General features: G+C 32.0%; 1 protein-coding gene across 1 annotated transcript; it reads left to right on the top strand.

The window, feature by feature from the left end:
• Positions 1–10924: 10924 nt before the first annotated feature.
• On the top strand, positions 10925–12970 carry LOC108477833 (cytochrome P450 78A5). Its single transcript, XM_017780318.2, has 2 exons — positions 10925–12061; positions 12161–12970. The coding sequence occupies exons 1-2, from the start codon at positions 11108–11110 to the stop codon at positions 12764–12766; spliced, it is 1560 nt and encodes a 519-aa protein (XP_017635807.2). The 5' UTR covers positions 10925–11107; the 3' UTR covers positions 12767–12970.
• The last annotated feature ends 1640 nt before the right edge of the window (positions 12971–14610 follow it).

The following is a 14610-nucleotide window of genomic DNA, read 5'->3' as shown; positions in this document are numbered from 1 at the left end:
TTTTGATCTTTACTGATTCATATTACAAAAGAAAGAAAAGATTAGTAATGAAGTTTCAGATGCAGGAATCATTTTTATGTGGTGTTGGGCTAACTATTTTTTCAATTGTTTGGTTCATTGTTTTGCCAATTACAGCTTTCACCGTATAGGTACTTATTACAGACTGGGCTTGTATTGGCATTCATTACCCCACCCAATAGATGGCCTCTTTAAGGCATCAAGGAATAGTTTAAAAATATTCCTTCAATATTGCCCTTTTATGATCTGATGGTAATAATCTCTTCTTATCTACTGAGATATCTTTCTGGTTTTCTTTTCTTTCTTTCAATACTTAAAAATATTTTTTATTTGAAGTGTTTAATATTAATAAATATTAATTTTAAATAAATTAAAATTATCTTTAGAAATATATTTTTATTTAATAAATTAAAACAACAATGAATTTAATTTTATAAATAAAATATTATTTCAAATTTATGCCTAATATATTCTATAACATGATTATATTAGTAAGCCAGACAATGTTATATCATACATGTGTATTTCATTCAATCAACGCAACATCTATTTTATATTTATTCCATTTTCACCTCACGGTTATCATTTCTACAAACCAAAGGTGCCGCTAGAGTGATGGTAGATTAAAGAAATCAATATTCATCTTCAATTTTATTATTAAAAAGAATGGTTATTTTAGGTGTTTTTGAAATTATACAAAATAATAAATCTGTTGAAATAAATGATTGTTTAAGTAATTTATAATGTTTTAGCTTTCTGTTGAAATCGGTATTAGAACTTAGAGGAGATTAGTCTCAAAAAGAAAGTATATAATTTTTGCAGTCAACCTCAAAGGGTGGGTCTAGAATTTATGAAATACAATTGTAGTAGCAGTGTTATGTATTTATATTCATTTTATCCGCCAACTCATATAATAAAGTGGGTTAGTGAAACAATTGGAATATAATGGAAAGCACTTAATGTTAAAAACTAAGAAGAACACCTTTTCTTCTGTTCTTTTTTTCTTGTTTCTACTCAAGACTCCAAAACTAGTCATATGAAGTGGCTTCAAGTTTTGTTTAGTAATCACAATATTTTCAGAAAAAAAAGTGTTTCCATTTAAAAAAGGATCTTGAAAACTAAAAAGGTTTCTTTTTGCTGATAAAGAATATTAATATATAAGATATTTATAGAAATCATGTAATAATATAAATTTATTAAATTTTGGATTAGATCCATTTTAAAATTTTATGAAATAAAGCTAAATTAAAAATATATTAACTTGATTTAATTAATTTCAAATCAAATTCATCCGAAACCATCCATAAAGTCTATGAATTGTATTTAAATAAGTTGTTATTACGTTAAGTCCTTGTATTAGAAAGATTAGATCAAATTAATCTCTTTATTACTAAAGGGATCGATTTAGTTTTGTTAGAGTTGTGTGACCTAAATTCCTATTAAATAAAATAAGAGATTGCTTGCAAGTTAAATTAACAAAATATATTTTCTTTTTAGAAAATTTAGTATTATTAGTATAATTTATTTGACTTACAATTTAGCCTATAAGTAAACTCTTTTACAACATTAGAAAACACACCCATTAAAGATTAGAACTCATAACGGTTTTGAAAATTTTTTTATTTACGTTTTGAGGGTTCTTTGTTTTCGGGTTTTGGGGTTTAGTTTTTATCTCTATCTTTTGTACTCTTCGTTCTTTTGCCATTTTAGTAAAATTATCTTTACTTGTGGTTTTTTATCCTCTTTAGAGGGGTTTTTTCACGTTAAATTTGTGTGTTCAATTTCTCAATTTCTTCCGCTATTTTTTACTTGTTCGTTGCTTAATCGGGTCAATCCCCAACAAGTAGTATTAGAGCTAGTTCAATTTTCGTAGATCAACTCGTTCAGAGATGACAACAATAAGGTTTGATATTGAGAAGTTCGATGGTGTCACAAATTTCAATCTGTGATAAGTTCGGATGATGACAATTCTAGTTCAGAATGGATTGAAAAAGGTTGTTTTCACTACAGCAAAATAGGTTTTTAGTGGCATTTGGATAAAAAGCGCCGCTATAGATCGAGAGTTAGAGGCGCTTTTTGAAAAACACAGTTATAGATCAAGAATTAATGGCGCTTTTTAAAAAAAGCCGCTATAGGTCGATCATTAGCGGCGCTTTTTGAAAAACGCCGTAAAAAAATTAAGCACAACGCCGTCGTTTTATGTTGAGCTTTAGTGGCATTAGTGGCGATTTTTGAAAATTGCCGTTATAGATCTAGCATTAGCGCGCTTTTTGAAAAACGCCGGAAAAAATTTAGTAAGACGCGTCGTTTTATGTTGGGCTTTAGTGGCATTAGCGACGCTTTTTGAAAAACACCATTATAGATCAAGCTTTAGCAGCACTTTGTCAAAAACGCCGCAAAAAATATTTTATCTGTCTATTTATTATTTAACTGGTTTATTTATATTAATTAAAACAATTTATTTTAATTGAATATTTAAATTCTTCAAAAAATAATGACACGTAAAAAAATTTAAAAGTAAAAACATAGAAAAATATTTGTTAAAATGAAAAAAATACTATTATTTAAAATAATTTTAAAGTTTTTGGGTATATGACTGATTGTTTTTAATTTATATATTGAATAATTTCTTATATAATCATAAAAGAGATAGTATTAATTTTAAAATATTGAATTAATTATCATTATAGTTTAGGGTTTAGGGTTTAGGAGTTACTATTTTAAGGTTTATGGATTGTGGTTTATGGTTTATGGTTTATGGTTTAAGGGTTGGGGTTTAAGGTTTAAGGGTTAGGGCTTAAGGGTTAGGTGTTCACGGCTTAAGGGTTATGTTTTATGATTTAAGAGTTAGGGATAAGGGTTAGAGGTTTAGGGTTTAGATTAATTAGTGTTTTTAATTTATATATTAAATAATTTCTTATATAATTGTAAAGAGATAATATTAATTTTAATATATTAAAATTATGATTATAGTTTAAATTATTTAAGAGATAATAGATAAACTTTATATATATTAAATGGTTTAGGATTTAAGGCTTACTTGAGATTTGTTAAATGATGAAATTTTATATAATAAATTAATGCCTTTACATTTAAAAATATTTAATCTAAACCATTTGATATATTTAAATATTAGATTTAAAAAAAACATTGATAAATAAATAAAAAAATAACAAATTGATATGGATAGGTAACTATCTATTTTGGATAGGACCAAATTATAACAAATAAAAATGAAATGCAAAAACTAAAGCATTCCACATCGAACATCTAACAAAATAGTTATATTTTAGTTAGGAAGAAATATCTTTAATAAAATGGAGATTAGATCGAAAAGAATAATTTAAAATCATGATTAACATCTCAATCTTTAATAGAAATTTGATATGTGAGAGATTGATTGCTTACATTGGATAATTCTAACTTAATAATTAATTATAGCCATTTAATCATTTGTTTTCTTATTAAAATATACGATATTTGTTTTGAGACTACTTGTTTTTTTTTTATTATAAAATCCAATTTCTAAAAATAGTAATAATAATTTTTTTATAAAATCACTAAACTAATAATTTTAGTAGACAAAATAAATATTTTTATAAAAATATTCTTTAAATATTTAGTAGTATCAAAGGCATTAGCGGCGTTTTTATCATAAACGCCGCAAAAGATAACCAATAAAGGCGTTTTTTGTGCAAAAATAATTTTGTTTTAATAAAAACGGCGCCGTTCTATTGGATTTCTTAGTGGCGCTTTTGGCGAAACGCCGCAATATGTCAGGCTTTCGCGGCGCTAGTGAAAAAACACCGCAAAAAGTTATTCTGCTTTAATCAAAACAATGCCGTTTTATTTGATTTTTTAGTGGCGTTTTTGTTAAAACGCCGCAATAGGTCGGGCTTTAGCGGCGCTAGGTGAAAAATGCCGCAAAATGTTATTTTGTTTTAATCAAAACAGTGCCTTTTTATAGGTTTTTTAGTGGCGTTTTTTGGTTAAACGCCGCAATATGTAGGGATTTAGCGGCGCTAGTGGATAAACGCCGCAAAGGTTGATTTCTTTTAGGCAAAACGTCGTCGTTTTGCTCTCCTCATTTTTTACCCAACCAATAACCTCGATGAACCTTATTCATTTCCCCTTTCTTCTGAATTTCATTTCCCCCTTTTTTCGGAGTCTGAAATCCCTAAATTTCTCCCAAAATTTTTAGCACAACATTTTTTTCTCTGCTTTTTTTCCCCAACCTTTTCTCTTTACTCTTTCTTCCCCTCTTAAAATCCCTAAGTTCCACCTAAAATCAGCAGCCCAACTATTTTTCCCCAAATCGGTAGCCTTGAAATTGATTTTGAAGGTTTGTTCTCGGGTATTTTGAACTCATAACAATGCCTTATATGTTGTTGTTGCCGACAATAGAAACAAGGTTGTTCATCTATTCCTATATATGATCGATCCTTGAATGATTGCTGTGTTTTTATTGTTACTGTTTGATATATCTGAACTCTTTCCGGTAGTTATAGTTAGCTTGTTCTCATTTGATTATCCTTGCTAAAACTTTATGCTATGTTTTAATGAGATTTTGGCGTATATTCCAGACTCCTTTGATAAGATACATCCATATTCCATGGCATATAAACTGTAACTTTGCCTGCATTTTGAGCTCCATAGTAGTCTATAACAAATAACAATAAGTTGTTTTAGAGATTGAGAGAATTAAAAGGTAATAAGGTTCCGGACCAGATATTTGGAGAAGGTTGGTTATCTTTTGTGATATGACATCGAGTATTATCTGCCTTTCTTCTCCTACTATCACATCCTTCCCTGCTTGATATGGGTTTATTATATAAAAATTAATATAAAAATTAAGCCTTATTATATAAGTTTTCATGGCTACTTTGTTGTGATATAAATACAATATATATAATTTCATGGTTGTTCATGGCTGTTCATCTTTAAATTAATTTTTGAATTATTATTTTGTTAAGCCAATTTTTTTTATCTTCAAATGCATTTTGGATGGAAGTTTTTAAATAGATGTTTGGAAAATACATTAATGGATCATGTTTTTATAGCTTCTTGGTTTAGAAAATACATTAATGGATCATGTTTTTAACTTATTTAATTCTTGTTTATCCTTAGATTATTTTTAATTTCATGGTCGTTCATTGTTTGCAGAAGTAATTTAATTTGCTAGAATATAGCATTACTGTTATTCTGGGTATTAGTCTTATTTATAAAGGAATATTAAATGAATTTGATTTCATTAGCATTACACTTCCATAACACTACTTAGTACACATTGTTTTGCAAGTTGATTTTGTCTGGTTACTATGATAGTTTGGGAAGGTAAATAGATTAAATTTCATGTTTTTTTTATGGACGTTTTATTCGGAGGAATTTAATTTGACAGAAATCGTGTTTTTGTTTTCTTTTCTATATAATTTTCTTAAGGATATGGAAACAAGCTGGATGGTGTACTCATATGCTAGAAGGACCCAGTGGTGCAATTTCATCTGTTCGTATCATTAACTCAGAAGGTTTAGTGGTCATCTGTAACATTTTAGTCATCGATATTAAGCATTTATGACATAACAATTGTATTCTAAAGAATCTTGGGCATTTATTTATAAGCATTGGCTTTTTTTTACATCCTTCATGTTTTGTGCAGGGAAAAGTCGTCTCTACACTTGTGGGCCATACACAGCATATCTCTTTTGTGGTTTGGCCTCAGTATGATACAATTTATTCGGCATCATGGGATCACTTTGTCAGAAAATGGGATGTCGAGACAGGCAAATATTTGTCTGATATAGTATGTCTATTTGTCTCTTTCTTTCTCCCTCTATATCCATTTTTTATTTTATTTGCATGCACTTGTGTTCTATGTTTAGATGTACCATTTTTGTTCATCTGAGAAAAAAGGGTAAAAAGATATTATTTCTTAGGTTTCTTTCATTTACTTTACTTCCCTAACCCGGTCTCTCTTTTGTTTTCATGCATAGTTCTGTGGCAAGGCCCTCAACTGCATTGATATATGAGGTGAAGGATTGGCTCTCACCGCAGCTGGTGGTTCCGATCTAGTTCTTAGAATATGGAATCCTCGTAAACCAAGTCTGTCATTCATAATTTCATGTATGATATTATATTTTTTTTCTTTTCGCTTCTTTTTCTCCTACTTGTTGCATGTGCAGACACATGAAACCACTGAAACTCCATCTCATTTGAAACTTTTTTTCTACTTTTCAAGGAACATCAGCACCCGTGTTTCAGTTCTCTTTACATAGTTCTTAGATTTCAGCTTACAAGTGGCACAATACGTCTCCTCTTCATTTAGTTTATTCATCTTATGATTGGAAAGTAATATTGTGGGATCTAAGAACAACGGTACCGTTTTGTATTCTCTACATTCTCACAATTTAACTATATATTGTTTTTTTGGATATAGTTTTGATGATTACTTTTTGTGTGGCAATAGCTCTTTTATGTTTTGACTGGTGGCAAATGGAACAGGAACAACCAACTACACTAGATTGCGGTCCAAGAACAATTTGCAGACGGCACATAATGACTGGCTCCTACCTCTCTACGAATGCTTGTGGGAGGCATTGCAGTAGCGAATAAGAATGGTATTGATCAACATGAGTTGACATCGTATGTGCTCTGAATCCGAATTCAGGTGTGAGTTTCAGATATTTTATGTGCAAAAAAGTATTAGAGTGCCTTATGTTTGTATGTTAGTTAAGCAGATTATAGATAGAACCTGCAGTAGGATCAACTAATTAGTTGATCAAAAACTACACCCAATTTTGTAATCGTCTACTTGCATATTTGCATAAACTTAATAATAACATCGTGTAAACTAATTATTCTATTTTTTTATTTAATTGTTTTGTTTTCAACATTTTATTTTTATTTGAGTTGAAAGAAGAAAAACACGAATTACAATTTTGACTTAGAAAAGAGAATATTCATTAGCAACTTAATCAATTTAAATAATCAACGTTGATATTTCACATTGGAATGAATATTCAAATCTTATATTTTACATGGTTATGATTTAAGTCATTATTTCATTTAAGTAACTTCATTATAATATCTTATTTTATTGATATCTTTATATTTAATCTAATTTTTATTATTTATTTTAGTTTTGATTCTAAATTTTATTTTAATATTTAAGATAACTTGAGTTCTAACTTTTGGATTTTAATTGTGTAATTAATTTATTATTTTAAATTCTAAATTCTAAATTCATTGATTTTTATATTTAGTTTTAAATTTAAAATTTTAATAGAAAATTTAATTTAATTAATATTTTTATTTATCCTTAAAAGTATATAAAATAAATATTATTTAATTAAAATATTTTTTAAAGGTCATGTTCTTTAGTGGCGTTTGTGAGAAAAGCGCCGTTAAAGGTCTATTCTATAGTGCCGTTTGTAGCAAAAGCGCCACTAAAGGTATGTTCTATAGCGGCGTTTGTGAGAAAAGCGCTGTTAAAGGTCATGTTCTTTAGCGGCGTTTGTAGGAAAAGCGCCATTAAAAGTCATGTTCTTTAGCGGCATTTGTGGTAAAGCGCCGCTAAAGGTCATGTTCTATAGTGGCGTTTGTGGAAAAAGTGCCGCTAAAGGTCATGTTCTATAGCTGTATTTTCTTATATAAATGTCTCAAAATGTTAGCGTCAAAAACCTGAGAATCTAAATCAAACAAAATGGGAAGAGCTTGATGAAAATGCCCTGTCTGCAATCCAGTGGTGCCTCGCGAATAGGGTATTGTAGGATGTATTGATGGAGAAAACGTCATCCGCATTGTGGAAAAGATTATAAACTCTTTATGCAACTAAGTCTCTAACTAACCATTTAGTGTTGAAACAACATCTATTTACATATCACATGAACAAAGATGAGTTTCTTAGAGATTACATTAGTTAATTTATTACTCTCTTGAATTATTTAAAGAATGTTGAGATTAAGATTGACGATAAAGATCAGACTATGCTATTATTGTGCTATTTACCCTCTCCATACAAGTCTTTCAAGGAGACCCTGATTTATGACAGAGACAAACTCTCGTTCGAGAATGTGAATGGTTATTTGTTGAGTAAAGACAAACTTGACAATGACTTTGGTTCTGATAGCAAGGCAGATAGGCAAGCTTCTGTTTTGGTAGCATCAAAGAAGTGAGACAAAAGGTGCCGCTATTGTAAGAAGTTAGGTCATGTCAAAGCATATTGTTATAAATTGTGAAATAAAATGGCTACTAAGAGTAATGAGGAAGATGTAGCCAGTGCTAATTTGGCTGATGAAAGCGATGATGATTTTTTGCTAATGTTAACGAGCGATAGCTTTGAGCTTACGTCTTAGTGAATCCTAGATTTAGGATGTTCTTTCCACATGTATCCTAACAGAAAATGGTTCTCCACATACAGTTCGGTTAATGGTGGAGTTGTATGCATGAGAAACGATTCATCTAATAAGGTAATTGGTATTGGTACTGTTAAAATTAGGATGCACGATGAGATGATTAGAACACTCTCAGATGTCAGGTATGTACCTGATTTATGAAAGAATCTCATCTCCTTGAGTATTTAATGTAAACTAGAAAGGTTGCAGAATCAACATCGAGTTGAGTGAGATTAAGGTGTCTTGTGGAGCTTTCATTTTGTTAAAAGGTAAAAAGACCAACAATCTTTATATTCTGAAAGATTCTACAATGACCGGTGAAACCGGTCATCCCTCGTCCGTTACGAAGTCGAAGTCAACTCGTTTAGAGTGGAGACAACTTGGTCATTGGGAAAAATGTATGGCCGTTTCATTGAAGAGAGGTTCTCTTTTGGATGCAGGTTTTGAAAAGTTAATGAAAATCAAAGGCTAGAAGTCTTTGATTTGGTAGTGCACAAGTTAAAGGCTAGAAGTCTTCTAGCTTCTAAGCACAAATTCGACTCAGTTAGTTCCCTACATAGTTCAAGATAAGCCTGTGATGAGTTTTGGCAAAGATGGCATTGTGAGAATTCGTGTTCAAATAAGGAGGAAATATTTGTATTCTCAAAGCAAAGTTAAGAAGAAATTCTTAATAGTTTCTATATTTGAACCTCTAAACCATGCTCTTCAAGTCATCCACAAAAGTGGAATAGCCAAGGAATTATTCTAAGCCAAGGAATTATGCTAACCTTCCAATGTTATTCTCAAAAAGTCATTTCTAATGTGGAGTTGTTCCCAATGAATTTGTTCTCAAAGGAAATTGTTCCCAAATATGCTCAAACAATGAAAAATATCTCTCAAATTACTACTGTTAATTGGATAGTTAGTAACAAAAAATAAGTATCTACAAAAATTAATATTAAAATAAAATATGAAATGAGGTAAAATAGGAATCACACTGTTTGCCAAGGCATTAATGCGCTGGACCTCTCAATCAATCCTACATATGTCAAACTAACTTTATTGGAGATATGTTTCTGTCAGAAGTAATTTTTAGTTTTTTTTAATATAATAAAATCTCAAACTCACACATTCACATATGGATGGCAATGGAGAAGGAGGGGGCAAATATTGTTAAATCTATCGTCGCTACACAGTTGGTATGCTTTGTTCCATCACCCACCCTGTTCCACTATGAATGCATAATCTTAAAAATTACTACTTGTTCTATGGATGTTGGATGCATCCATCCCTCCCCAACTCACTTTATTTCAATTTAATTTGTTACTTATCTTTAATATTTTTAATATTTTTAAAGTCAAGTAAATATTTAAACATAATTATTCAAAAATATTTAAATATAAAACATATGGATTTTCTCTATATTATGTTATTACATTTTACCCTTTTAAGAGTTTATATATACATAGATAAAATGGTAATTTCATATAGTGGAGAGGGTCATGATGGGGCAGACAATTATCATAAGCGCTCCTTATCCACTATCTAAAATAAAAAATCCACCGGACTTGTCCTACATCCAACTTTCAAAAGAAAAAAACCGCTCTATTCGAAGTGGAATAGTTTAGAATCCATCGAGTGATTCAGATTTTGACATCCCTACACCTGCACAGGCACCCATTTAAACTAACACACATTTAGCTTAAAATTTTAACACATTAAAAATTCAATAACAACAATGATTTTTCCTTTTAAAATTTATTTAAAATATATAAACCTTAATTTTATAATTAAATTTAAATAAAAATTTTAATATTGAGATAGGAATACCCCAAGTGGGACTAATTCAAATTATAAATCACCTCATTCAAGACTGAATCCAAATGGACTTATTTTGTTTGTTGGAAACTAAATGAACTCAACTTTTAAGTCCAACAGGTGGAGAGAAATGGTGGTACCAACTCAACTGGAAGGTACAGTTTTAAGCATAAAATATCTACTAACAGAAAACTTTCCAAGATTTTAGCCATGGTTTTCTTGATGAGAGGAAACGGTAAACAAGACCAAATTGTGCCTGTAATGTAAGTCATTCCAGGTCGTCGGTAAGCTTTCTTCTAATTGGTTTATTTTGCCTTCTAATGTGCTGATTTTCACAGTTTAACAAAATCCATTTATATAATACTCCATTTATATTTATAATAAAATAATGCTGATTTCTATCTACCATTATCAGTTGCATGATCATTATCCCATGGTTTATAATATGATATTGTATTAAAATTTTGAACATACTACCGGTGCTCTCTGCTACAGTCCTGCAGGCTGCTGCAACTCAAATCATCATCATCTTTCAACAAAAACCACACGGCTAAGATTTTATCTTATCACCAAGTTTTGATCTCCAGTCATGACAATACTGTCAAAACATTACGTACCAAATAAAGAAACACACGTCGCCTCAGATTTTGCTCCCTAAAGTATTTGGGTGACCTGCTAGAATCATATAAATCACCAAGTTTTTCTCTTTGTTTAACTGCCCAAGACTATCCTACTTCTCTATTTATTCATTTCTCCTAAACCCTATGCCTATTAAGCTTTCCAAGTACCCCTCCATTTTCCTCATTTACGTTCTTTTATATTCCCTGTAAGCCAAAATTCTGTTTCTCCATATGCCCAATATCAGTTTTTGTTGAATACCCATCTTACAGGAAGAGATCAAAATGTCCCTGGAACTTGGTTTTCTGGCGCTTCGATCTCCTTTGTTGAGCTTCGAAGCATTTCTCTGGGCTGTTCTTTTGGTGGGAACCGTTGCCTTTTGGTTTTCTCCTGGGGGGATTGCATGGGCTCGCTTCAGGTCTAAGGCCAGTTTTGCAATCCCTGGTCCTCTGGGCTTCCCATTCCTCGGCTTGCTCACTGTATTCACTGGCTCCACCCCTCATCGAGCCCTGTCTAAACTGGCTAAAACCCTTAACGCAGTGAAGTTGATGGCTTTCTCTGTGGGATGCACTCGGTTTGTCATTTCCAGTGACCCTGAAACTGCAAGGGATATTCTCAACAACTCAGCTTTTGCTGATAGGCCCGTGAAGGAGTCTGCCTACGAGCTTTTGTTTCACAGAGCAATGGGGTTTGCTCCGTATGGTGATTACTGGAGGGATTTGAGACGAATCTCAGCCACCCATTTATTCAGTCCCAAGAGGATCGCTGGCTTCGAAGGATTAAGGCGTGAGATTGGTATCAAAATGGGGGAGGAGATAAAGTGTTCGATGGAATCAAAAGGTGAGGTTTTCATAAGGAGGGTACTTCATTTGGGATCGTTGAGCTCAGTGATGGCAACCGTCTTTGGTAAAAGATACGACTTTGAGAACCCTGGATTAGAAGGGCTACAACTTGAGGAGCTAGTGAGTGAAGGGTACGAGTTGTTGGGGATATTCAATTGGAGCGATCATTTCCCTCTTCTTGGCTTGCTTGATTTCCAAGGAGTGAGGAAAAGATGTAGGATTTTGGCTTCGAAAGTTAATGTTTTTGTCAGTAATATCATCGAAGAACATGCATTAAAAAGGGTTAATGGTGGCTTGGAAGATGATGGCAATAAAGTTGGGGACTTCGTTGATGTATTGCTTGATTTAGAAAAACATGAAAAACTCAATAACTCTGATATGATTGCTGTTTTATGGGTATGCCATTGAAACTAATCTAACATCTTACAATTTCCTGTTTTGTTTTATTGCAATGCAAGCTTATAATACCTGTTTTGCATTGCATGGTTTTTGCAGGAGATGATCTTCAGGGGGACTGATACGGTGGCAATCTTGCTAGAATGGATCCTAGCGAGGATCGTTTTACACCCAGAAATCCAAGCCAAGGCTCAGGCCGAGATCGATGCTGTTGTTGAAGGATCCAAGCAGGTGTCAGATTCTGACATTCATAACATGCCTTACCTTCAAGCCATTGTGAAGGAGACTCTTCGGGTGCACCCACCGGGACCTCTTCTTTCATGGGCTCGCCTTGCAATCCACGACGTTCACGTTGGCGATCTTTTGGTTCCAGCAGGCACCACAGCAATGGTGAACATGTGGGCAATCACTCATAACGAAGACGTTTGGGAAGATGCTGTAAAATTCAGACCGGAGCGGTTCATGGAAGAAGAAGTGAGTGTTATGGGGTCTGATCTGAGGGTGGCTCCCTTTGGGTCAGGTAGGAGGGTGTGCCCGGGGAAAGCCATGGGTCTGGCGACGGTTCATCTATGGTTGGTTCAGTTACTTAAAGGATTCAAATGGGTTCCTTGTGAGGATGGAGAAGTGGACTTGACTGAACATTTGAAACTCTCCATGGAAATGAAGAAGCCTTTGGTTTGCAAGGCCATACCAAGGCCTTGTTGAAACTCTCTTCTGGTGCATGCCTTGGATTGGACTTTGGCAAATTCTAAGGATTTCCTCTAGTTTCATTTAGGTCCTTTTTTAGGGTTTTATTTTAGCCATAATATTATATTGGGTAACTATATTATAGTTACCCAACAATCAAAACTTTTTCATTTTAGGCTTTTAAAATAATCAATTTGCAATTTAGGCGCGCACTTTACACAATTTATTCATTTTGGTAATTTTCGTTCATTTTGGTCATTTTCATTAAAAATTTTAATGAAAATTTGACATGACTTTTTTTTATTTATAGACCAATCATTAGATGCCACATGACACAATTTATCACATAAATGTTGCATACTACTTTAAAGAACTAAAATATAATTTACTGAATACTAATTATTAACAAAAAAAAAAAACAATAATTAAATAATTGAAGAAAACCGGAATCTAAATGTCCCTTCTTTCTCAAATTCTAACTTTGTTTTATGAACCTAAACCCTAAATGAACGCGGCCCTCTTTTTCCTCTACAAAGTTAAAATTTGAGGAAGAAGCTATTTAATTATTATTATTTTAGTTAATAATTAGTATTGGGTAAATTATATTTTAGTCCTTTAAAGTGATATGTAATATTTATGTGATAAATTATGTCATGCGGTATCCAATGATTGATCCCTGTGTCAAAAAAATGTCATGTCAGATTTTGCGTTAGAGTTTTTAATGGAAGTAACTAAAATAGACGAACTATATAACGTGAATGGTTAAATTGTAAACTCTTTATTTTGGGTGCTTAAAATGATTTTTTTTTATAATTGAGTAATTATTTTTTGTGAGATGCTGTGAGAATCAGGTTGACCTAGCTAGTACATCTATTTAAGCGGGTGGGATATTTGTATCTTTTCAATTATTTAAATCTAAAATCGAATTAAATACTTTTATCTATTGGATATATGAATCTGCAAAAAAAATAATTTTAAATAGTTTTTGGATATCCCATTATGCAACCATCCAAATTTAAATTTATTAAAATTTTTATAAAATATTTTTGTTACTTATCTACAGTGGAATAAAAGAAAATGAGAACCCCTTGAACCGAGATCTTCTAAAAAGATGAAAGAAGGCCAGTGTGCATGGATTGGGATTTGATGTGAATCTCATAATGCGAAACCTAAGTCAAAGTGAGACAACATGAAAGTTTTTATGGCCTAGAAAAGCAAGATTGCTAGCGTTATCTAGATCAGTAATGAGAACTAAGTTGAGAATGATGTTGTGAACTTCAAGGCTGATTAATAATGATAAACGAATTTAAGGATGTTGTTGAGCATTGACATTCGAAATACAGTATGCTATAATAAGTGAATTCTAGAGAAATTGGGAAAGACTTACTAATACAAGTTATAAAGTGGACCTTAGAACCAAAAAAGAAAATAGTATAACTGGTAAGGTGACCTCCCCTCAATCGAAGTGTAAAAATTTATGTAGTGTATCAAGAAACAACTAGTAAGAATTGTGAAATTGTTGAATGGAAGTTCTGGACTGGGGACGTGATGATTAGATGTTTATGACAGAGAAGAATTATATGGGTGCTACAACTATCGTAAGGATCAAATGATTGGAGATTTGTATTGAGAATAGCATTGCGAGTCATGAGCGCTTAGAGAGACATAAAGGGGTATGATGTGACAATTCAATAAAGTGTGCCATCCACGACGTTCACGTTGGCGATCATTTGGTTCCAGCAGGCACAACAGCAATGGTGAACGTGTGGGCAATCACTCATAACGAAGACGTTTGGGCATGAAAGGAATCAGGTAACAAAGATGAAAACTAGAAAATATGTAAACTGAATTAAATGATTTGT

Source organism: Gossypium arboreum, chromosome 12 (assembly GCF_025698485.1).
Source record: "Gossypium arboreum isolate Shixiya-1 chromosome 12, ASM2569848v2, whole genome shotgun sequence".
Classification (NCBI taxonomy): domain Eukaryota; kingdom Viridiplantae; phylum Streptophyta; class Magnoliopsida; order Malvales; family Malvaceae; genus Gossypium; species Gossypium arboreum.
This window is presented reverse-complemented; position numbering and strand designations above follow the sequence as displayed.

What these genes read in the sequence shown, in the direction of transcription:
- LOC108477833 (XM_017780318.2), top strand. Translation starts at nt 11,108, where the DNA reads ATGTCCCTGGAACTTGGTTTTCTGGCGCTTCGATCTCCTTTGTTGAGC. An exon ending in ATATGATTGCTGTTTTATGG is followed by an intron (nt 12,062 to 12,160) that starts GTATGCCATTGA and finishes TGGTTTTTGCAG; the next exon opens with GAGATGATCTTCAGGGGGAC.